At 51.3% G+C, this 21,372-nt stretch overlaps 6 protein-coding genes across 6 annotated transcripts; 3 read left to right on the top strand and 3 right to left on the bottom strand.

Annotated features, from left to right (window-relative positions):
- Window positions 1-1,437: 1,437 nt before the first annotated feature.
- PMZ80_007241 (uncharacterized protein) lies at window positions 1,438-5,064 on the top strand (the record flags this gene model as incomplete). Its single annotated transcript, XM_064875649.1, has 1 exon — window positions 1,438-5,064. The coding sequence occupies one exon, from the start codon at window positions 1,438-1,440 to the stop codon at window positions 5,062-5,064; it is 3,627 nt and encodes a 1,208-aa protein (XP_064728914.1).
- A 349-nt stretch (window positions 5,065-5,413) lies between these two features.
- LAP2_2 (Leucyl aminopeptidase yscIV) lies at window positions 5,414-7,294 on the top strand (the record flags this gene model as incomplete). The annotated part of the gene is made up of 1 exon (XM_064875650.1): window positions 5,414-7,294. One exon carries the CDS (start codon window positions 5,414-5,416, stop codon window positions 7,292-7,294), a length of 1,881 nt encoding a protein of 626 aa, XP_064728915.1.
- Window positions 7,295-10,967: 3,673 nt separating this feature from the next.
- Window positions 10,968-11,917, bottom strand: PMZ80_007243 (uncharacterized protein; the record flags this gene model as incomplete). The annotated part of the gene is made up of 3 exons (XM_064875651.1): window positions 10,968-11,496; window positions 11,547-11,636; window positions 11,688-11,917. 3 exons carry the CDS (start codon window positions 11,915-11,917, stop codon window positions 10,968-10,970), a joined length of 849 nt encoding a protein of 282 aa, XP_064728916.1.
- A 1,771-nt stretch (window positions 11,918-13,688) lies between these two features.
- Window positions 13,689-15,815, bottom strand: PMZ80_007244 (uncharacterized protein; the record flags this gene model as incomplete). Its single annotated transcript, XM_064875652.1, has 2 exons — window positions 13,689-15,635; window positions 15,687-15,815. The coding sequence occupies 2 exons, from the start codon at window positions 15,813-15,815 to the stop codon at window positions 13,689-13,691; spliced, it is 2,076 nt and encodes a 691-aa protein (XP_064728917.1).
- Window positions 15,816-16,121: 306 nt separating this feature from the next.
- TIM11 (F1F0 ATP synthase subunit e, mitochondrial) lies at window positions 16,122-16,552 on the top strand (the record flags this gene model as incomplete). Its single annotated transcript, XM_064875653.1, has 3 exons — window positions 16,122-16,154; window positions 16,230-16,419; window positions 16,476-16,552. The coding sequence occupies 3 exons, from the start codon at window positions 16,122-16,124 to the stop codon at window positions 16,550-16,552; spliced, it is 300 nt and encodes a 99-aa protein (XP_064728918.1).
- A 3,154-nt stretch (window positions 16,553-19,706) lies between these two features.
- HAP2 (Transcriptional activator) lies at window positions 19,707-20,643 on the bottom strand (the record flags this gene model as incomplete). The annotated part of the gene is made up of 2 exons (XM_064875654.1): window positions 19,707-20,299; window positions 20,349-20,643. 2 exons carry the CDS (start codon window positions 20,641-20,643, stop codon window positions 19,707-19,709), a joined length of 888 nt encoding a protein of 295 aa, XP_064728919.1.
- Between the last annotated feature and the right edge of the window lie 729 nt (window positions 20,644-21,372).

Below are 21,372 nucleotides of genomic sequence, written 5' to 3' on the forward strand. Positions count from 1 at the left end.
TTTCGCGTGCCTCCCCGGGATTATCCATCCTACCCACTTTCTTGTCTGAACCCATGTAAACCATTTTCTTGTGTAACAGTCTCGCCAGATGAATCCTGCACAGCATAGCGTAGCGGCAGTTGTTCCTTGTGTCAACAACATCAAGTTCCATTAAAAATTTCGCTGTATCTTTGGTAGGGTTCTCAAGCAGTCAGTCAATCGTTGTTCCATGAAGGGTAGCACAGATTACGGAGGCGTGTTGGCAAGCCACGCCGCGGAGATCATTTCGACGATAAAGATCAACATGAAGGGTGTGTTGTATTAAATGATGATCAAGTCGATCATCTGGCACTCGTCAGTGCCGCACGACACGACCTGCTGCGAGCTATCGAAACCTATGCCTCATAGAGAAAGGTAGAAACTTTCCAGCAACATTCCAACAACGACGTTGCACCTATTTGCGAAGTCTTTCCTTACTAGCAGTGAAGATCCGATAAATCGTAGAACTTCTTTCCGTACGGCCGGACCTGGTGTCCTTCAAGGTACAGATGGTAGACAGGATGTTCCTGCATCGCCGCTTAGGTTTTCACTTGCCCCAGGACTTTATGGCAACCCTGGGTAAATCTACCGTGGCAGGTGCCCTCTGTTGATGCAGCGAGATCTGATATACTCTGCCGAGGACCATGGAAGGAGCTCCTTCTCGTGCCTGCTGCGCGCAGATTTTCTAGACATCTGCATGTATCGTCCACGCACCGATCAAACTTTTATACTCTGCAGCTATCCCTACCAAGACAATTACCTGCAAGCAAGGTTTCTTTGTCTTCAGTATCATGGTATAGAGATGCTGACACTGCTTGTTTGAGCCGCACCGGTGCAGGTAATTTGATTGGCTCTTAGAGCTTCAAGCAGAGCGCTTGTGGTTGTGGATCTTCATCTCAGATTCGTTTGGCATCTTCTCTTCTTTGAGTCTCGTCCACCACTCATCGCTTCTGCTACCGTTCAGAGCTGCTTCAAACTGCGACAGGCGCTTGCGGCACCATGAATAGCTCCGACGCCTTTCAGCGCGTGCGCTTATAAGCCTCATCATCTTGGAACGCGTCTACTATCACGAATCAGAACGATCGACTGGGTTGGAACCAACGCGGAGGAGCTCTGCCCAAGATATGATCCTGTACAGAAACAGTGCTTCGACATCAAACAATCGATCTTATGTTCCACGTTGCTTCTGATCTTAGACCGGATAGCCGGTTATCTTTCTGTGGTCTTGACGAATTTCCTTCACTGTCTGCTAACAAATGTGCTTCGAAGAGTGTCTAGCTCGGTCAAAGCTTCCATTCTGCGTTTTGCTTACTGAATAGATCGAAAAGTCAACGGATTTCCTTGTCTGGTCGCACCAGGGTTATCAACCTTAATCGTAATCAATGCAAGCAGGCCTTGTCACACAGCACCAACACAAACATGTCTCTCTCCCAGACAACGGACCATCAAATCTACTCTCGAACCGATCGATTTCCACCGCGAGCTGCTCAGGATCAGCGATCAATGGCAGCTGCGAGAACTACGGAGGAGCGTCAACAAACAGCGGGACAGCGAAACCCGTTCGATTCCCCGAGCCTGTCCACGTCCTCTTTGAACGAGACAGATGGAGGCAGCACAAGTGGGCAGGATGAGTTTCATCTTGAAAGACATAGCAGTAATGCCAAGTACACACATCTCAGACAGACCTCGAGTACTGTCAGTGGGGAGGAGAAAGACAAGAAGCCGGACCTGAACATTATTACGGACTTCGTGGGCCCAAACATGCCCATGAAATCCGAGGGAGTCGTTTTGAATAAAGTACAAGCAAAACAAGCCCGAGCTGATCGAAAGAACAAGGCGTTTTCCATCGTGTCGCATAAAGCGGTACGAGCAACAGCATCTCCTCCAGATGAAGAGAAACAGTCCCCTCAATTTGGTTCGATCTTGATGAAGAGGCGGCAGTCGAAGGGGTCGAAGAAAGAAAGACCAATCCAGAAACTACAAGAGGCTATGATCAGGAGACAGAAGTCGCCCTTCACGCAGCGTATTCCTATTGGTATAAGCATACCTCAAGCAGATGCAGTAAGGATAGACCAGACTGTCACAGACAGTGCCTTGTCTAACCCCACTCCAATGACACCAGCCATTGTGATCACCCCTGCCGGCGACCAACACCCGTGGGTCCTGCAACGGAGAGGTACAGATGAGGTGCGCCGCCCTGTATCAAGCATATATTCAGCTATGCCCACAGAAAAAGCACAATATGATGCCTCCCAGGCACCTCCAGTACCTCACACCCACGATGCGGTTCATGACGAAAAGGCCGAATACAGAGGGCCTAGGTCGTCGTACGAAAGCGGCACGCCGATACTGTCAGATAGTGCCGACACAGCTCGACCAAAATCTCAAGGATGGTGGAATTTGATGCTCTCTCCACTACTGCGAGCCGGTTCTCTTGCCAGCAGAAAAGGCCAAAAGGCCGCAGACACACCACCAGTGCCTCCTTTGCCATTTCAATCCGAGAAGAACGATTCGCCGGCGCTTTCTGCTCGCAGTGACCCCTCATTCATGATCTCGCCAAACGACACTTCACCTGAGACGCCACGACGGCAGGGGTTGGCCAGCGCGCGAGCTAGTACTTGGTCACGTTGGACAGAATGGGAGCAGGAAAAGGAAGCGAACAGCATGAAAGATCTCGACCACGACGTTGTCCAGGAATCAAAAGAATTGGAAATAAAAGATGAGCAGCCACGAGTACCTGTGCCGGCCCCGACAGGCAACGGCCTTGCTGCGGAGTATTTCCATGCTTGTGCAGTTGAGCAGGCCACCGGTCGGCCATACTTCGAATGCGTCAATCATTCTTGTGTGGACCAGCTTCCAAAGCTGCATTCTATACACGACTCCGAGGACACAAAGGGCGCAGTGCTAGCCAGTCCATTCGAAAGTCCACTTGTTCAAAGTCGTGATACGGTCGGAGTGAATGCAACGAGTCCGTCAGTTCAGGACAAAGATGAGAACTTGTCCCCAAACGAGTTATCGCCGAATGTCAGAGAAGCGAGTATTGCACCAGTGGTCAAAGCAAAAGCGCTAGACAGTTCTAGTGACAAAGGATCCGAAACAAGACCTGATGGCAGTCCTTCTCCGGAACAAACACAAGATAAAGCGTCATCACCCCCATTAGCGACAATGACTGTAGCGCAGCCAGCAATTACATATTCTGCCTCTCGGAACAATGGTGACGATCTGCCAAATATTGCCACAGTCGCTCCACCGCCGCAGGTCGTCGAGATCAAATCACTACAGGAAGGTCATCAAGCTCCTGTAGCATCCGAGTCGTATTCAGAAAAAGCGCTGGTCGCTGATACCGCTCCTGTAACATCACCAGGACCACTGTCTCCGGAAGGCCACAAATCGATGGCACCAATGAGTGCCGTTCCCTTGTCAGATATGGAACACAAGCAGCCATATTATCCGCCGCCTGTGGTCTACAATAACTACGCACAGCACGATCCACTGCCGGGTAGACCAGCTTTCATCACTGCTGAAACAGAATATCCACCCCTGCCAGATAGACAGCCGAATGCGCCGGTTACTGCAGCAGATATTGATGCTACAAATCGTAGGCTCAGTATTGAGGAGCGAAGACAGCGACACGAGAAGGAAGATGCAGCTGCGAAGAAGGTTGGTGGTCTCTGGCGTGGCCGAGGCTGCTTTCCGAAGAACGGATGCATGGGAAGGGGCGGCTCAGAACAGCGTGCAAAAAGACGATGGATCATCGGCATTGCTGTAGCATTGCTCGTCATCATAATAACTTGCATTGCTCTTGCTGTCAGCTTGACGAGACGGGGTGATGGCACACCGGTTAATGGCCAGTGGCTCAATCTCACAGGATATCCTCCTATGCCTACGGGCATTCTTACCATCGCCGCACCGAATCTTGCTGCATCGCAGAAACAATGTATTCAACCATCGACAATGTGGTCCTGTTCGGTACCTAAAGAAGATCGTGACGAGATCGGCACGAATGAATCTGATCAGCCGAATTTCAGGTTCGAGATCAAGTTTCGGAATGGGACAGTACCAAACAACATGACCATACCGATCGAGAATGGTAAGAAGAAGCTAAATAAGCGAGCAGACGATCCTTTCACGAACGACCTGTTTGTACCGAACCCGCAGCCGCCGCCGTCACTCGAGCAGGTGTTTCTGGGCCAGACAACAGACAATATCACTGCACCATTTGACGGAGAAGAGACGCCTTTCTTCATCACTTTCATGCCTGTATTCCCAACAGTACCCTCATCATTCGATGACGACGATACTGAGTCCAGCAAGGAGCGTCTGGTCCGCCGCCAATCAAACGATTCTTCTCTCCTCAATGCACTTCCAGCACCGGCTTTGGCAGATGATGGCTCGGCAGCGCCAGCTTCTTTGCTTCCAACCACGCCATATCCAACATCGCAGCCTGTGCGCTTGTATAATCGCGGTCTCCAAGATGAGCACTACGGCTTCTACACTTACTACGACAAATCGATATACCTGTCTGGCGCACAAATCAACGATGACGGGGATTCAGGCACTGACGGTGTGGTCGAAGCGGACCAGAATGGCGGAAGCACAAAAGCTGAGGCCACAGTCCGATGCACTTTCGCACAGACTCGATTTCTGTTCAAGGTATATACTAATCCAGCATTCGGTGGAGGACTGCTCCCAGGCCTCACCAATGCCAACTTGACGCACCCAGACGACGCAGAAAAGGACGAGAAGAACAGGACATCATCGGCCACGAACTTCGACAGACCTGGATCCTTTCCCTACCCAGCCAGCATCGTGATTGGTCGGCACGGAGGAAAAATCGATGACAAAGTCGCATATTGCTACGGCATGTCGAACGGGCAGATACTCAAAGACCAGAAAGTCGTCGTTGGCGAGCGCAGAAGCTTCGGTGGTGTACTAGTCAACCCAGCCCCTACTATTCTCGAGGATGCAAACGACTTCAACTCGACTGCTGGCGGTATTGATGGTGGGACTGGTGGTTGTGGGTGTACGTGGCAGAACTTTCAGTAATGATGAACTATAGATGTAACAGCACCAAAAGCTATAGAACATATGAGATGTATATAATAATGATGAATGAGCACATCTACGGAGATGGTCTTTTGGTTGTCGAAACATCATACTGTGTAGCAACACTGAGTGACTCTGGAGCGAATAGACCCATGCCAAGACCTTTTTGTCGCCGACGATATCCGCTCCATTCGTACCTGTCCATCAACGAATCATCGTCGACCACTAGACGTCCCCCTCCATCCTCATGCTTGCCACACTATCAAGACTTGCGAGGCAGCCACTGACTATTGCCAAAAGGACGTTTTGGAACGCACGACTCCAACAATATTCAAGAGCCGCCGCCAACATGGCAAACCTCAGCATCCACACACCCCGAGACCCAAATACTCTATCCAACTACAACAACTGGAAAACAACTCAAACAGCAGTCTCCCTCGAAATCCTCTTCGACTCGCAAATCCTCCGCGGCACAGTCTCCCACACCCTCAAATCTCTCACGAACTCCGAAACCAAAGAAATCCTCCTAGACACCAGCCACGTCCAAATCGACCACGTCTCCATCAACAACAAACCCCACAAATTCGAGCTCCTCTCCCGCCTAGAACCCTACGGCAGTCCGCTAAAAATCCATCTCGACGCCGGCATCCCAAACGAACAACAGATTGATGTCGAAATCGCCTTCGCGACAACATCCTCCTGCACAGCCCTCCAATGGCTAACACCAACTCAAACCTCAAACAAGAAACACCCCTACATGTTCTCGCAATGCCAAGCCATCCACGCCCGCTCAATCTTTCCCTGCCAGGACACACCAGACGTCAAAGCCCCCTTCAAATTCAGCATCAAATCGCCCCTCCCTGTCATCGCATCCGGAATAGCCGACGACGCAAATCCCACTGGTATTTCCAGTGACAACACCTCCCAAACCTACACCTTCACTCAACAAGTCCCAATCCCCTCCTACCTCTTCGCCCTAGCCTCCGGCGACATCTCCTTCGCCCCCATCGGCCCCCGCTCCACCGTCGCCACCGGTCCCGAAGAACTAGCAGCCTGCAAATGGGAGTTCGAAGCCGACACCGAGAAACAACTCAGCGCTGCGGAATCCCTCATCTTCCCCTACAAGTGGGGCCAATACAACGTCCTCGTCTTACCCCCCTCCTTCCCCTACGGCGGCATGGAGAATCCAATCTACACATTCGCGACACCAACCGTCATCTCCGGCGACAGACAAAACGTCGACGTCATCGCGCACGAACTCAGCCATTCATGGAGTGGGAATCTAGTGAGTAACTGCAGCTGGGAACACTTCTGGCTCAACGAGGGCTGGACCACGTACCTCGAGCGACGGATCCAAGCGATCACACATGGCAACGACGAGCGCTACCGTGATTTCAGCGCGATTATTGGCTGGGCTGCGCTGAGTGATAGTATCAAGCATTACGGTGAGGACCACGAGTTTACGAAGTTGATTGTGGACTTGAAGGGGAAGGATCCAGATGATGCGTTTAGTAGTATTCCGTATGAGAAGGGGTTTGTGTTCCTGTATTATATTGAGAAGTTGATTGGAAAAGACAAGTTTGATGGGTTTATTCCGCATTATTTTGAAGTGTGGAGTGGGAGGAGTTTGGATAGTTATGATTTTAAGATGACGTTGTTGGAGTTCTTTGGGGAGGATAAGGAGATATCGAAGAAACTCGAGAGTATTGATTGGGATAGCTGGTTCTACAAGCCGGGGTTTCCGCCGAAGCCGGAGTTTGATACGAGTTTGGTGGATGAGGTTTATAGTTTGGCGGATAAGTGGCAGGGGTTTACGAGGGGCGGTGCGGATGGGTTTGAGCCGCAGCCGGGTGATGTGAAGGGGTGGAGTGCGAATCAGCTTGTTGTATTCCTGGAGCGGATACTTACTTTCGAGAAGCCATTGCCGACTGAGCAGGCGAGGGCTATGGGGAAGCTGTACAACGTCCGTGAGACACAGAACGTTGAGGTGTCGAGTCGATATTATCAGGTGGCACTTGTGAGTGGTGACACTAGCATCAAGAGTCATGTCACGGATATGCTTGCAAAGGTTGGACGGATGAAGTTTGTCAGACCTTTGTACAGGTGTCTGATTGCTATGGATGTGGATCTTGCTGTTGAAACATTTGAGAAGAACAAGGACTTCTATCATCCGATTTGTCGGGCTATGGTAGTGAAGATGTTGATGGGGAAGACAAGTGTGGGTGCATAGCATCTGCATACATGCAAATCACATATACTCCTCGATATCCAGAGGACCTTCCGGGAATACGGGCGACTGCTGTCGGGGCGATAAGGTGGAAGGAGGTGGTCTGTCAATCAGCGCTCACCAATATCGTTGCACTGCAAGCATCGATGCTCTGGGAATTCCATGCATTGCAGTGCAGTGCAGTGCCTCGATGCTGCATCGACCATGACTAATCGGTCTTATACCTACCCTTTGCGATTAGCGTCGTTATCGTCAAGGTTGCCGGACCCCCCTATCTAGGTATAATTCATGGCCTGCATCGATGCAGAGCATTGATGCGCAGTGCAGTGTGAGCGCTGCTGTCAATGTCAGTGCTCTTGATGACATCCTCCCACTCCTTAAGCAGCTTCAATGTCTCCTGGCACTTGGCTTTGATAATGTTGAAGGCATCGGTGCCGAGCGGTAATCGGAAAAGAGTGTTCCTACTAGCAGCGACCCCTTCCTCGCGAACAAGATCGAGAACAACTTCAACCAGTTTTGTGCCATCGCCAGCTGAAACCTGGCGAAGCGCGTGTAGGTACTGTGGCAGACTCTGTGAAGGCCATCTGGCGTTTTCGGACAAGGGGCTACCCAGGAATGCCTGCAAGTAGCCATCCTGAAAAAGGTCGACTCCAAACTGTCCGGGTTCGATCAAGATTGTCTTGATACCCAGGTGGGAGGTCTCGGTATGGAGGGACTCAGCAATACCTGCTTCAGGTCAGTGATGATCATGGGCACGGCAGTGGTGAGGGGTATGCTTTACCTTCTAGAGCAAAGTTGCATCCTGCATCCGAACCGCACCCAGGTTGCCCAATCCAGCCCGAGACACTACCAATGAACACGATTGTACCAGTGCAACGCTCTCGAAAATGTGGTAGCAGAGCTTGAATAAAGCTGATGGGATGGACGACGCGGCGGTCGTATGGACCGCGCCAATTAGCCCGGCTATGCAAACATTAGAGACTGGCGATGATCAAGCGGCTGAACGAGCATACCTAACTTCTCCCCACTTACCCAATCGCACGCTGGATTCCTGATGCAGAACCACATCGACCCTGCCACGAAATTTGATAGCCTGCTCGACCACATATAAATGATCGATGAGTCCGTACTCAAGATACCATGTTGTTGTGAGAAGAAAGGCTCCGGCGTCCTGAAGTCCTGCCCGATGTTCCTCTCCAGCGCCTACCACGATTGCTATATCACCTCTTTCTCTGATGGATTGTGCAAATTGCACGGTCAGGCCTGCGGTGCTACCAGAGATGATCAGCCAGATCAGCTGAGGCCGTGAGGTTGGTAGCTGAACAGGCATCATATGATCCATGCTGGCGTGAGATGATGTTCGATTGATGACTTGCAATAGTATTGAATAGTATTGAATCAGAAGAGGTGCAATGCTGTTGACGAACGATGCAAGATATCTGATGATGGACAACTGATTGGGGGAAGAGAAATGCTTTGATTTCTCTTTTGATCAACAGCATTGTTTTAAGGGCAGGCGCGATCAGTTGCATGGACGTCGTGTCACTCTTGCCTTGTGGAATGGTCAATGAGAATCAGGCACTGCAACGTTGACAGGCCTGGTCGCGACATCCTCTTGGGTTGGTCCATGCTATTGCCAAGTAGTGTAGGTGTCCTTCTGAATATGACACAATGCCATTCGCATCTACCAAAGGACAATTATGACCATGCAGCATGGAATGCAGGAACAATACAAAAACATCTTGCTTCCTGGTGCAGAGAGGTCCTGTATACTACTGCTACATTCTAGCCAATCTCGAGGCAAGACGTGGCAAGTCGAGAATCGTGTTGACTGGAATCTCGAGATCACTGCTCTGCACACGCACAGCAGTTGTCGATATGCTGAGAGTTGGGACCTGCAAAGCGTGACAGAAGAAGACTTGTTGCATCGCAGGAGGACCAGGGGTTAACCCTCTGTCCTCCACCAAGATAATGTGCAATATCTTCAACGCTCAAGGCAGCACTGTGATCGTGGGCTCAGGAGCAGAACTGGACCGCGATAGCAATAGCGTGACGAACTGATTCAGGCAGTTCTCACCGTGACTCGCTATGCTTATACCAAGCCAAGTCAGCTCAGCCAGGAGAAGTAACGCAACAGTAAGCAATTTCGACCAGAGTCCGAGGGCGCCACACAAGCAGACCAACTTATTTTAGGCTCTCCACAGTGCCCATGCCTGACTGCAGCAAGTCAAGCGTTTGGTCACGCGGAAGATTGCCTGCTCGAGAACAGTAAGCGCGCTCCCGGGCTTAGCTGGAGGCAGGCACCAGTCGTGCCATACCACACCCAGGAAGCAATCTTAACAGATCCAGAAGCGCAGCACCGCACTCAACCAATGAAGAGCTCACCCGGAGCGCAGACCACGGCTCTAGCGTGCCACGGGCGAAGGAAGCGTATTCCGCTCAAGCGGGTCAGGGGCTGGTTTGCGGAGGAGTGGGCGTCCGGACAACCGGAGGAAGGGAGGTCAGACCACCCGAGGTTTCCTGTCTACCACTTGTACGGCTGCAATTTGTCACCGGTTGATCGCGCCAGAGGATGGTCAGCAGTGGTGGTGCGAGGTCTGCTGCAGGGTAGATATGCTCCCGCAACGCGTGAGACTACTGAGTGTAAGCAAGATATGCCTCGCGATGGTGTTGATGGGCTTGAACAGGAAGGTAAGATGTCGATCGAACGCCATCGTTGTTTCTGCGTGCTTGCGCTTGTTAAGTATGTCTATGAGCTATGAGTGGACGTTGCGAGCGCGGCAATGTGATTTTGCGAGATGACGGGGTAGATGGTTCCGCTCACGCTTTGATGAGACGGTAGAGTTTGTAGTCACCGCGTGATTATGTGATTCATCGGGGCTGGTCCAACATGATCCAAAGATTGAAGTGGTCGTGAGCGTGGTTCGAAGGACTCCCTCAAAGAAGTGGTGGAAAATTGCATGTGCCATACTGTAGGTAGAAAGCCTGGTCAAATTTGTTCGTTTCGCGACCGGCACCGGCTCGCTTGTTCAATGCCAAGAAAATGTTCGAGGATCTTGATTGTCACAACGGTTTCGAGACTCCGATTGGGATACAAAGACGACTCCGGAGTAGAAGCCGAGCACGGTCTGTGGATCATGCGTTTGTCCCAAGTGGTGAAGAAGGCGGTGACGGAACGCTCCCGTGACATGCCGCCGACTGTGTCGACGGACGCGGTGGTTGGCAACAACGAGCAGTCAGAGCGAATGCCAAACAGTCAGTGGATAAATGATTATATTACAAACTGAGTACTATAGACGCTCTGCGTACTGAAGTTGGGCAAGACATAGATTTGTGAATGTCATGAGCTATCATGAATTTGAATCTGCGCTGGTTTGGCCCAGGCCAGCAGATACCACATCTTCACTCGCCAGGGTATATACAACCTTTTTCCTCCCAATGCTATTATCAAACAGATTTCATAGCTCGTCATTCAAGGTCGTAGTAGGGTATCAATGGTAATATAGAAAGGTTGTATTCTTGCTCCATGTCTTTTGTGTGGTAGTTTCTTCTGTTCTTATCCCTGCACCTGCGGCAACTACTCATCAAAGAGGCGCCACAGTGCCCCCAGGGCTGCCATATGTAACAACAATGCTTGCTTAACAACTCAACTTGTCTCGACGGACTCCAAGGCTGTCTACTGCTTCTTCCTCTCGCTAGCACCCTTAACATATCTGCTCAAATCGCCAACAGGCAGGTTGAGTGGGAAGTCGACGGCCGCTAAGAGCTGCACGAAGAACAAGTACCAGCCAAGCAAGCATATAACGAAGGTCAACGCACCGGCGGCGGTGAGAAGCGTATGATTGGCACCGTGACCGAAGAAGTACGCAGACAAGCAGCCGAAAGCTGGGACGAGTAGGAGGAAGATGAGGAAGAAGACGATATTCGTCCTCACGGAAATGATGCAGTAGATGAAGCAGAGAACTCCCATGTAGACCTGGAAGAAGGCGAATGAGCTCATAAAGGTCGGGTCGGCCGCCGAAGCAGCTGGGTCGTCTGGGAGGTAGGCAATCGAGGCATTGAACGCTGGAGTGAGTGTTGCGCCGAAAGTGAACCAGAAGGAGCCGAATGTGCCGAAGACGACAAATGGGAAGGTGTTACCAAGTACGAACTCGAGTAGGGCGCCGAGTATCATGAGGAGACCGCCGAAGAAGTAGTAAGCACCGCTGAAAAGCGTCAATTTGTGCACTCAAGCATCCGACACATATCAACTTACGTTTCAGCAGCGCCGAGACCACCAGCTCCTTGCCATCCCATTAGGACGTTCGAGAGGGGTGTAAGCGAGAGCAAGAAACCTGCGAGAGCGCTATGAAGCATTAGTTACGAGGACTTCTGAGGCTTATGGTACATAACTTACAGCGGAGTTGGGTTGGCAAAGGTCGATCGAATGTTGTTCGACACTTGATTCTTTGGAGAAAGATAAATTTTCTCGAAGAGTTCTGGTGAAATTGACAAACTTCCAGCTGTTCGCAATCTCCTGAGGGCAGTATCCTCATCGTGATAGTCGTGGTGCAAGTCATATCGGTTGCCATTGACGGCACCATGACCGGCATGGTCCTTCTCGACGTCTGCAAGGTTGGATGCCATTGTTATTGTTGTTGCTGCTAAGGAGCTGGCAAAAATGGTCTTGACTAGGTAGGTATTGAAGCAGCTGGATGTCGGAAGTTAAGGACAAAGTGAGCGATGGCAGTGATGATAGAGACCAACAGGCTGAAGAAGTAGGCAACGGTCGAGACGAGGTGACTGGCATAGACTCAAATATCAAACGACACGTTGAGCTCACAAAAGGATCATCATGTCCAAGCTAACAACTGAGTGCCGTGAGAGGGGATTAGCTCAGAAGCCCGCTGAACCGAATTGCACGGACCAGTGAGGATCAATTTCAGTCGGTGCAGCCCTTGGCTTGATGGAGACAGGAAAGGAGATTGCGAGCTCTGGAGTGGTTTGTGTGCATCTTGATATCGATCAGCAGAAGCTAGGCCATCTTCGCTAAAAAGGTGGACAATAAGCATCCGCGAAGTCGAGGGAGGCTTAACGTAGCCCAGCCATATCTGGGGTTGAGATGAAATTGCACCAATGGTGGAAATCAGCATGGAAACAAGCTCGAATCGAATCACTGAGCTAGAGCAGTCGAGTACAAATCTAGCATGGACGCAATCATATGCGGGGAAACTGGGGTTGAAACGCCTGCTTCTTGTCGTCGATTTCCCTTTGGGTCTTGGGGATGGCATAGTGAAGGATTAATGACGCGTTTGCAAATTCCACCTGTGTATAACAATCACTTCTGCTTCCAGTCTGACATACTGGCGCTGAATGTGAGTAGCTTTGCAACTCCTGGTTCAGGCACACGCAACAGCATCGGCCAAGGCAGGCTAAGCAGGACAGGGATTACCTCTGGTTTTAAGTTCGGTCGAAGCTCGCGTCCAAGAGATGAGGAGCTGGAGGGCTTCGTGTGGTCAAGCAGAAACGGTCGATTTGCGGGGCGGTAGCGAGTCAAGATGAGGCTTTCCGAGACGCTAAAGATTTTCTCTGGGGTGATGATCAAGGAGAAGCCTTTTCGAGGTCGGTCGACGTCGACGGACAGCCGGAAAGTGCGCGTCCCAAACGCGACCTTGCTATTTTAGGACCCGCGTTCTTGGAAGGTGCAACTTCCGAGTCCGATCACCAAGGCGGAGTGCATGTCCCTACGTAGCTCGCGCGGAAATACTTCCAGCATTCTTGTAAGATGCACAAAGCCGTCCATTATTTAGTGAAGCTAGCACAAGGATAAACCACGAGGGCAATTGACAGGCACAATTCGGAAGTGTTGCACGCAGGAGGACTTTGAGGAGAAAAGTCCAGACCAGATCAGCTGCAGGCACCACCATGCAACTAAGGGCACCAGACCTTACTCGTGCCTCGTGTTCAGTCTCTCGTTTTATGCTCGTTTGCACAATATTCCTACGGCATCGCGGTAGTCTGTCGGTCATGCGGCAGAGGGTTGGAGTGATGGTCCACAGTACCAGATGTTTGCTCCCCCCAAAAGCTACTGTGACTAGAGCCGCATACTAGCAAATATTCAGGATGCTCCAGCGCAGGCTGACGCAGAGACACGTGCCAGGCGTAGCATCGAAGCCGCTCACACGCGTCAGGTTATGGTCATTGTGTACTCCTGTAACAGTAGATTTGTGGTTGCAGTCTTCAGTTTCTTGACTGCTCTTTCCTGACCCGACGACACTACGACAATGTCGACCCAACGCCGTAGCTAATGGCTGCCAGAAGCTATCTTGCCATGACACGAGCATAGCTCATTCCGGGTATCATAAAGACGAACACATACTCGCTAACATAACACAAGCAACGAATCCCCAATTGCTGCTTAACCTCCACCAGCTTCAAGCCTTGCTACAACACTCTTCATCCTCTGCCACTCCCTCACGTCCGCCTCTCCAGGTCCACAAGACAGTCCTCTGCCGACCTCAAACAGACTAACCACACCATCGAGTCCGCCCACGGCGATTTGCCTACCTTGCCTTTCTTCCCATGCCAGCTTGTTGAGACCTCTAAACGGCAATATGCTTGCACTATTCGCAAGTTTAGTTTTACTTGGTGATGCCTTCGCGACTGGGACTTCAATATCAGAAAGCAGATCGTAGACCTCGAGATCGCCTGCGCCTGTAACGGCTGCGAAGACCGAGGGCTTGTTCGGCGACCATCTTGCATCGTAGACCAAGTCCTCAAGTGGAATGTCGAGGACTGGTTTGACATATTCAGCGCCAGTGCTTGGGTCGGTAGTGCTTGTGCTAGACTTTGTGGTTGAAGAGGAGGTACCTGGTGCAGCGGCAGGTTTTGTCCGCCAGAGCTTGACGGTCCAATCTGAAGAGCTTGAGAGGACAAGGTCACCGAGATCAACAGGGCCACGACCAGGATGATACTGTGTTGACATTATAGGTGCCGTGTGTCCTTTGTATGCGATTCTGGCATCGACACCAGCTTTGGCGCCTGCTCGATCGTAGCGATGGCACGGATAAATTGTTCCTTCCTCGCTACCGACTAGAAAGAATGTTGGATCTGAGGTAGGGAAGGACATAGACTTGGGTGCTAGATCGTCGGTTTTGCTACCTGTTGAAGGAGGCGTGGCCAGGTAGAGATATTCTTGGGCCTGTGTTAGCATGTCTGGGGACCAAGAGCAAACAATGCCATCGGTATCTGCAGTGAGAATGTTGTGGGCGTTTGGTGTGCCGACAATGCTGAGGGAAAATATGGGGTGAGTGTGGCCTAGGTGGGAGCCTGGACCCGATGGTGGTGTTCGTCGTTCTGGCTGGCCGTTGCGGTGGGAGGAGCGGGTGTCCCATATGCAGACCTGGCCTGAGTAACAGCCGCCTATGACAAGATTTGGATGAAAGGGGGAGAACCGAGCTGTGAGAACATCGCTGCTAGCGTAAAAGACGTATTCAGGTCGGCTTGGTGCATGAGTATTCCAGAGAAGGACCATACCGTTCGGCTCGTTCGGAGCAGAGGCGTTCTTGGTGTAGGAGGTCAGGAGAAGTTCAGGGAAATGTGGAGAGAAGTGCAGGTCCGTGACCATGCGTCTTTTTGAGTGGTTGGCAGAATATAATTGCAATGTCTCCCGCAATGACTGAGATGTTTTGCTTGCATAGTCCTCGTCTGTCTCGACGGCAGCAGTCCTGGTATAGTCTGCTAGCAGATCATATTCTTCATCCAATGCTCGCTCAATAACTTTAGACGATCGCTCGATGAAAGACTGGAAGTCGTTGGAGGAAGTGACGGCATTGAGTTCATTGTTGTTCAGCTGGCGCAGAGGAAATCTCTGCTGTGCTGCTGTTGGTATCGGGGCCGAGCCATCTTGCATGGCCCTCAATTCGTCCTCGATCTCTTTCCGTAGGTTTGCTCTGATTTCTTCATCCGCCTCTCTTGACTTCCTGCTTGACCTCCTCCTTCCTCGGGTGGCCGTGTCTCCGTCAAGGTCATCTTCTGTGCCGACACCTATGTCTGATACAGGCTCAGTCTGCACACCCTTAGAGTAGGTGATGTATTCTGGCTTTGGCATCTGTACAGCAGGAGCTGTCACAACCTCCCTGGTTGTCTCTTCAGATTCGGTGGTTGCTGTCTGGGTAGACATAGACACCATAGGCGGTCTCTGATGGTGTTCGCCATTCTGAGGAGTGGCCTCTCTCTCTCCATAGAATGAACTTGGTCGGCTTCTGCTCGGAGAGGAGGCATTCTCACGTTGGCGATCAATGAGACTAGAGACGAGACTATCGATCTCTGACCGTCGCTCTTCTGCTGTCCTTCTAGGTGATGACTACGCCATGTCAGTATACCACAAAGCTGGGCTGTAGCGGTACGTACACACCTCACCACCGATACTCTGCCTACCCGCTGAGAACTGTTCCTGCCTTAACTCACGCTGCCGCTTGAGCTCTGCTAACCGCGCCTTCTTTGCTAGCAGCTCCACTTTCCTTGACTGTATCGACGACGACATGCTTGCGGTAGTATTGGAGTGAAGATGGGAGGAAGCCTACATGCTTGCGTATTTCGGTGGTTGTCGCTACCCTGGTCGCTCTTTCCGTTGCTAGATGCGTAATCACGTGATGTTCCTTCCCTGAGCTCCGATTTTCTCGAATAGCAACCCGAGCTCAGTCCAGCGAAAAGCTCACCAAGCACGCGATAACACGACAATCCGCCCTCTGCTCCTCTACACCTTCGCTCGCTACGTCGCACCGCCCTGCGGAGCTTAATTACCAATTTCCCGGATTGTGACCGCAAGGTTTGGGATTCGAATCGCAATATGTCTACAGTGTCAACATCGCAGGGAGCTAATGTGAGAACGCCCTGGAAACGACTACCCGGCGCGAGGCAGTAATAATGATGGTCTGGTCAGTACTGACTATTACAGGTGCTCCGTTGGTCAGCGTTAGCATTCGGCATATTCTACGGCTTCTCACACCAAAGAACGATAAACTCGCAAAATCATGCCGCACATGCTCAAGCAGAGTGGAAGCACAAGGAGGACCTGATACAGAAGGCCAAGCTGGAATGGAAGAAGAAGCAGAACCCTTCGGCCTTTACCAAGGGTGATGATGGTGGTATGTTGCGCTGGCCCATAATGAGGAACAGAGTATGGCATACTAATATCGCGCAGTCGTTACCGATCCCGAGGACAAGAACTTTGACCTGGAGGCATATCTACAGAAAATCTCTGCCGACCACGCGAAATGAGCAGCATCTCCCAAAGTTATATTTGAATCCCCTTTACTGATGCACTGGTTCGTGGTCCCCGATATCGAGGAGTAACCGAACGGCATGAAAAGAGCACGGTGGTCCAACAGCTAGAAGGTACGGCGTTACATTTGACGGTTTCGCCAAAGCCGAGAGGGGCGCATGTCGCCGGTGGAAGACGCCCAACTGAGAGCGCCTACGATTGGGGCAGAACTGTACATAGACAGTACTATGGCAAGAGACGTGTTTGTACAATACAAAAATTACAACCACGCCTGACGGCTAATTTTGAATCCAAGTGCAGGAGACTCCTAAGCTACGCTGATGACCAACAGATTGCTGCGACACCCGATGGGAAAGGGTCAACAACGAGTTGACTGATTGACCGAGGTGCTGTCTGACATACACCACGAGCATGAGCATGAGCATGTGTGGGCTTCAGGATTATGACAAGCAGGCTAACCACTCGGTCTTCTGATGTCCATATCGCAGCGTCCTAAGCATCTCTGTGACGCCTTGCCGAAAACCGAGTCTTCAAAGTCGCGGCGTGAAGCATGCATTATTCACTGGACTAACAATCACCCTCTGGCGAAGCCGTCAACGAAGCTCTCGAAGCCAACCTTATACTAGCAAGCAAGGGCGTGCCCCGGCTGGCCAAATCCCTAGCGCACACCATAGTACTGAGCGCGGTCAGATCGAGACAATACCTTGTGAGCAAGCGGCATTGATCCTATGTTATCTCGTTCAGAAGCTTCTACGACTGCCATGCATTTCTGGGAACGACTGAGCTTCTATCTTACCCCAATGTCCGCCTTGCATGAAGGCCTCACAATGTTTCTGTTGAGTCAAAAGTGCATATGTGGCGGAGACGATTTGATACGGCAGTTTACTTCTACCGGTACTAGTCTCTTGTCCCTACAGGACCTTCAAATGCGTCAATACCAGCCTTGATGGCAAGCTCAGCAATTGGCAAACCCCATTGCAGAAACAAGGACCACAAAGCGTCTCTGAGGTATCCTGATGCTTGATCAGCCTGGAAGCCGACAGCATGTCGGTCTCAGTACAGCGCATTAGCAAAGCCTCAAGATTCAGTGCTTCACCGTTACCATCAACATCCTCAGCTGAGGACACCATTATGCTTGGCAAGGATACGGCGACAAGTTGAAGCCATGAAAATGCCGATGTCAGTGCGTCTACAAACCCAGTCACCGAACTGAGTACTATGTATACACACATCGAGACATGATACTGCAAATGCAAGTTCCAGACCCCCACCTCGGTCAGCCCAGTCGCAACTTCCAGAACAGCATAATCGCTCCTCCCTTACCTTCTGATCGATTCGGTCGTCCCTCCCTATCTTCATCGTCTCGGTCGTGCCTTCTTCGCCATAACACGGCACGATCACACCTTCCGTGACTCATGATCGGTCGCACCTGCCGGATCCCGTGGCGTTGCTCGCACCTTCTCTCTTGACAGTTGTAGGGTCGCGCCTGCCATGCTTGCGTGCTGAGTACGAACGCACCTTCCCTCGCACACATAGTCGTGCCTTCCCCACTAAGATAGTCGCGCCTTCCTGTCTGTGACTTGCATATGGCCACGCCTTCCTCATGATCATAATTGCACTTTCCTCATCAGCATGTTCATATCGTATCGTACCTACCTATATCTTAGTTCGTAAGCCGCCGCAGCTTCCTAGTCCTGACCTGGTTAACAAGATCGAGTCTTCACCGTTGACGTAATCATGTTTTCCTCCCTTTAGCTTCCTATCAAAGGAGGAATGCACGACCCTGAAAGAGGGCAGCAAGAAAGGCGCAACCCCGATGAGGAGGAAAGTACGGCCTTAAGGGAGAAGGTGCAACTGGTGTTCACCCGCGGTATGGATGGAAGGAAGGATGGAGGGAAACATTGTCTCAAGGTGTAGGAAGATTTGATTAGGAAGCGTGGTACGTCAGCTGACGGGGAGGCAATTGAGGGTGGGCTGAAGACAGGACGTGTCGGGAGGGCGCTACGGTACACCTTGTACAGATCAGAACGAGATCATGCTGTCATCCGAGGAAACAAAAAAACACAGATATGGCAGAGCGTGACGGACATGAAGTCAGGTAGAAAGTGCGCGGAGTCGAGCAACATCGAGCACGTTGAGGCTTGAGCCTTGGCATGTATAAAACTAACTCTACTGGCGCAGTCATCGCCTGAGAGATGCAAAAACGACCGCATCACAGCAAACGAGTAATATAACTTCAAGGACTAGGACCAGAGTGTCCTGCTTTCATTCATCAATAGCCATCTCATTCTCCTCGCATGACAATGCATCAATAGAGACTGCATTGCTTGCTATATGCTACCAAACGCATCTACGACTTCGGCGCCATGAACGTGCCCCCATTCCCCTGTTCGTCGAGTAGTCTTCGCGGCTTCCTGTCTTCTTGCCGCCGTAATATGCCTCTGGCGGATCCAGTGATGAAAGCCGCAAGTGAGCGCGTTCTTGTTGGGGTACCTCCGACCTTGTCTGTGCTCTATCGCAACATATTCCGTCAACATCAAAGTATCAAACAGCTTCAGCATGCGAAGCTCCCAGGCCACGTTCCCAACGTCGAACGAGCGTATCTTTGCTTCTGAACGGGCAGTCAAAAGGAAAGTACTTGAAAAGAGATTCGTCATATTTGCTTATTCTTTGTGGCGTGGGCCAGTCCAGTCTCGCTCCCTGTTTCGCGGTTACTTGTATAAGTGGTATCGGGTGTGCAGTGTAAATACAGAGCTTCAAACGCAAACATATCCTCCATCAAAGTGGTATCAGGCAGTCCCAGCAAGTCCAGCATGCATAAAGGTCCATCAAAGAATTGAATAGGAGAGTCGTGAGTCCGTTTCCATCCCTCATGTCCATCTCTTTCCTTCCTTTCCTTCTCCTCCGCATCCAGGGTATGAGTTTGATTAGTGTATGTATTGGGTTGTCGTCAGTCGTTATCCCCAGATCGTATTCCTTCCTCCCCTCCATGATCAAATCGACAACGCTTGCTAAATCCATCAGACAGTTGCAACGCAAAAGCCAGAAAGCCACCAGACAAGAAGTGAGAGGCCGTAGCGAATGAGATGAGATGAGCCAAAGTCATGCGCTGTGTCAGAGCTTGACAGGCGTGAGTGGCGGAAGAAAGCTCTACTCGTCCTCCACATCGCCATCATCGTCATCATCGTCGGCACTCTCACTTGAGACCTTCGTCTTTTTCAACGGCGTCTCGTCGCTATCATCTGATCGCGCTTTCCGCTTTGTGCCGCTGGTAGGTGCCTTGACTTCTTGATTCTCGATCATGGATCCATTCTCGCCTTTGCCCTCTTTCTCCATGGCAGCAACTTCATCAGCGGTCAAAAATCGACCGCCTGGGCCTCGAGGCCGCCTCATGGCATGATTGTGTCTTGACTCGTGGAGGTACGGTTTCCGGCCCTTAGACGTCAACCGCAGCTGTTCCTCAAGCTTTTGACGTGCTACTCTCCGCTTCAATATTCTGTGAAACTGTTTCGCGTTCACGTAAAGTGGCGCCTCCTCTTGTCCGCCTGTAGCAATTTCTTCCTGCGGCGCCTGAACTGGTTGTGGGGGAGCTTGCATTGGCGGCGGTACTGACTGGCGCGCGATACTGTTCATGACGGGCTGCGACATCTGACCGTGAGGACTCGTAACATGGCTCATTCGACGTTGTTGATTCATTTGTGGGCCTTGTGGCATGCCAGAGGACATCTGTGGCATGGCTTGACCTGGGAGTACGTTAGTGATGGCTTGACTTCGCTTTTCATCCTTGCATACCTGATGCTGCGGCAGTAGCCATTGCGGCAGCCGCTGAGGTTGAGATACCCGGATTCTGGTACATGTTGACACCGCCATACTGAGGATAGCCCATTGATGGTGGGGCCTGGTACTGGTTCTGGCTTTGCGATGGTAGTATTGGCGAAGCCTGCGGATTGTGCTGATTCATATGCGACTGAGGCCCAGATGGGGATGTGAGGGCTCCTGTGTTGGCGCTTTGAGGAGAGGTCTGGTAGCCACCACCGAGGTGGGGGTTGTGCGCATCGTGCGGTTGATACTGAGAATATGCCTGCATCATGGCCGGCAGTAGGGCTTATGGGAAGACAGACCAGAGCAAATGTCGATGTAATCTGAGTGGTGAACAGTCCGGTGGTGCAGCGCGCGATAGTGGACTGTCTTCGGGAAGTCAAACAAGCTGCAGATGGTCGTGGTGGAAAGACGTGTTGCAAGGAGGTTTGATGGATCGGAACGCGCCTCTGGGGAATTCGAGTTGTGAAGAGCGAACTACGAGCCTTTGCAAGCTGATTCGAGGATCTAAAACAACAAGGCGCAGTCTGGTCTCTCGCGTTAGTCTTTGCTGCATAGGCGACTGGTCACTGGACCGTATGTGGGCACCAATGCCAAGTCAGGAAGCAAGAATGGATGACTTACTTGAATTCTTGACGAAGACAGTTAGATGGGTCTCGATATGTGCTTGTCAGAGGACAATATCAAGTTGATGCTCAAGCACGTCGATCGTCTTGTGACGTTGACAAGACGATGTACTTGCCTCGCTTTGGGTGCCTGTGCAGGAGACCTAGGCTGAGTGATGCGATTGATGCGTTGTCACTGCGGGCAGGCCGTGGACAATGATTGTGGCGCGGTAGGCTTGCCTAGAAGTTTGCCTCAATGCTTGGACTGACAACCAGGCTTCGATACGTTAGACCTTGCTGTCAATTCAAGGCGTGGCTGTTGATAGGACCAGGTTCTGCTTCTCGAAGCTTAATGGTGATGTTTGCTTTAGATGGTAAAGTGACCTGTGTAT

This window comes from Knufia obscura, assembly GCF_036327395.1.
Source record: "Knufia obscura strain CCFEE 5817 isolate CBS 148926 chromosome Unknown scaffold_8, whole genome shotgun sequence".
In the NCBI taxonomy this organism is placed as follows: domain Eukaryota; kingdom Fungi; phylum Ascomycota; class Eurotiomycetes; order Chaetothyriales; family Trichomeriaceae; genus Knufia; species Knufia obscura.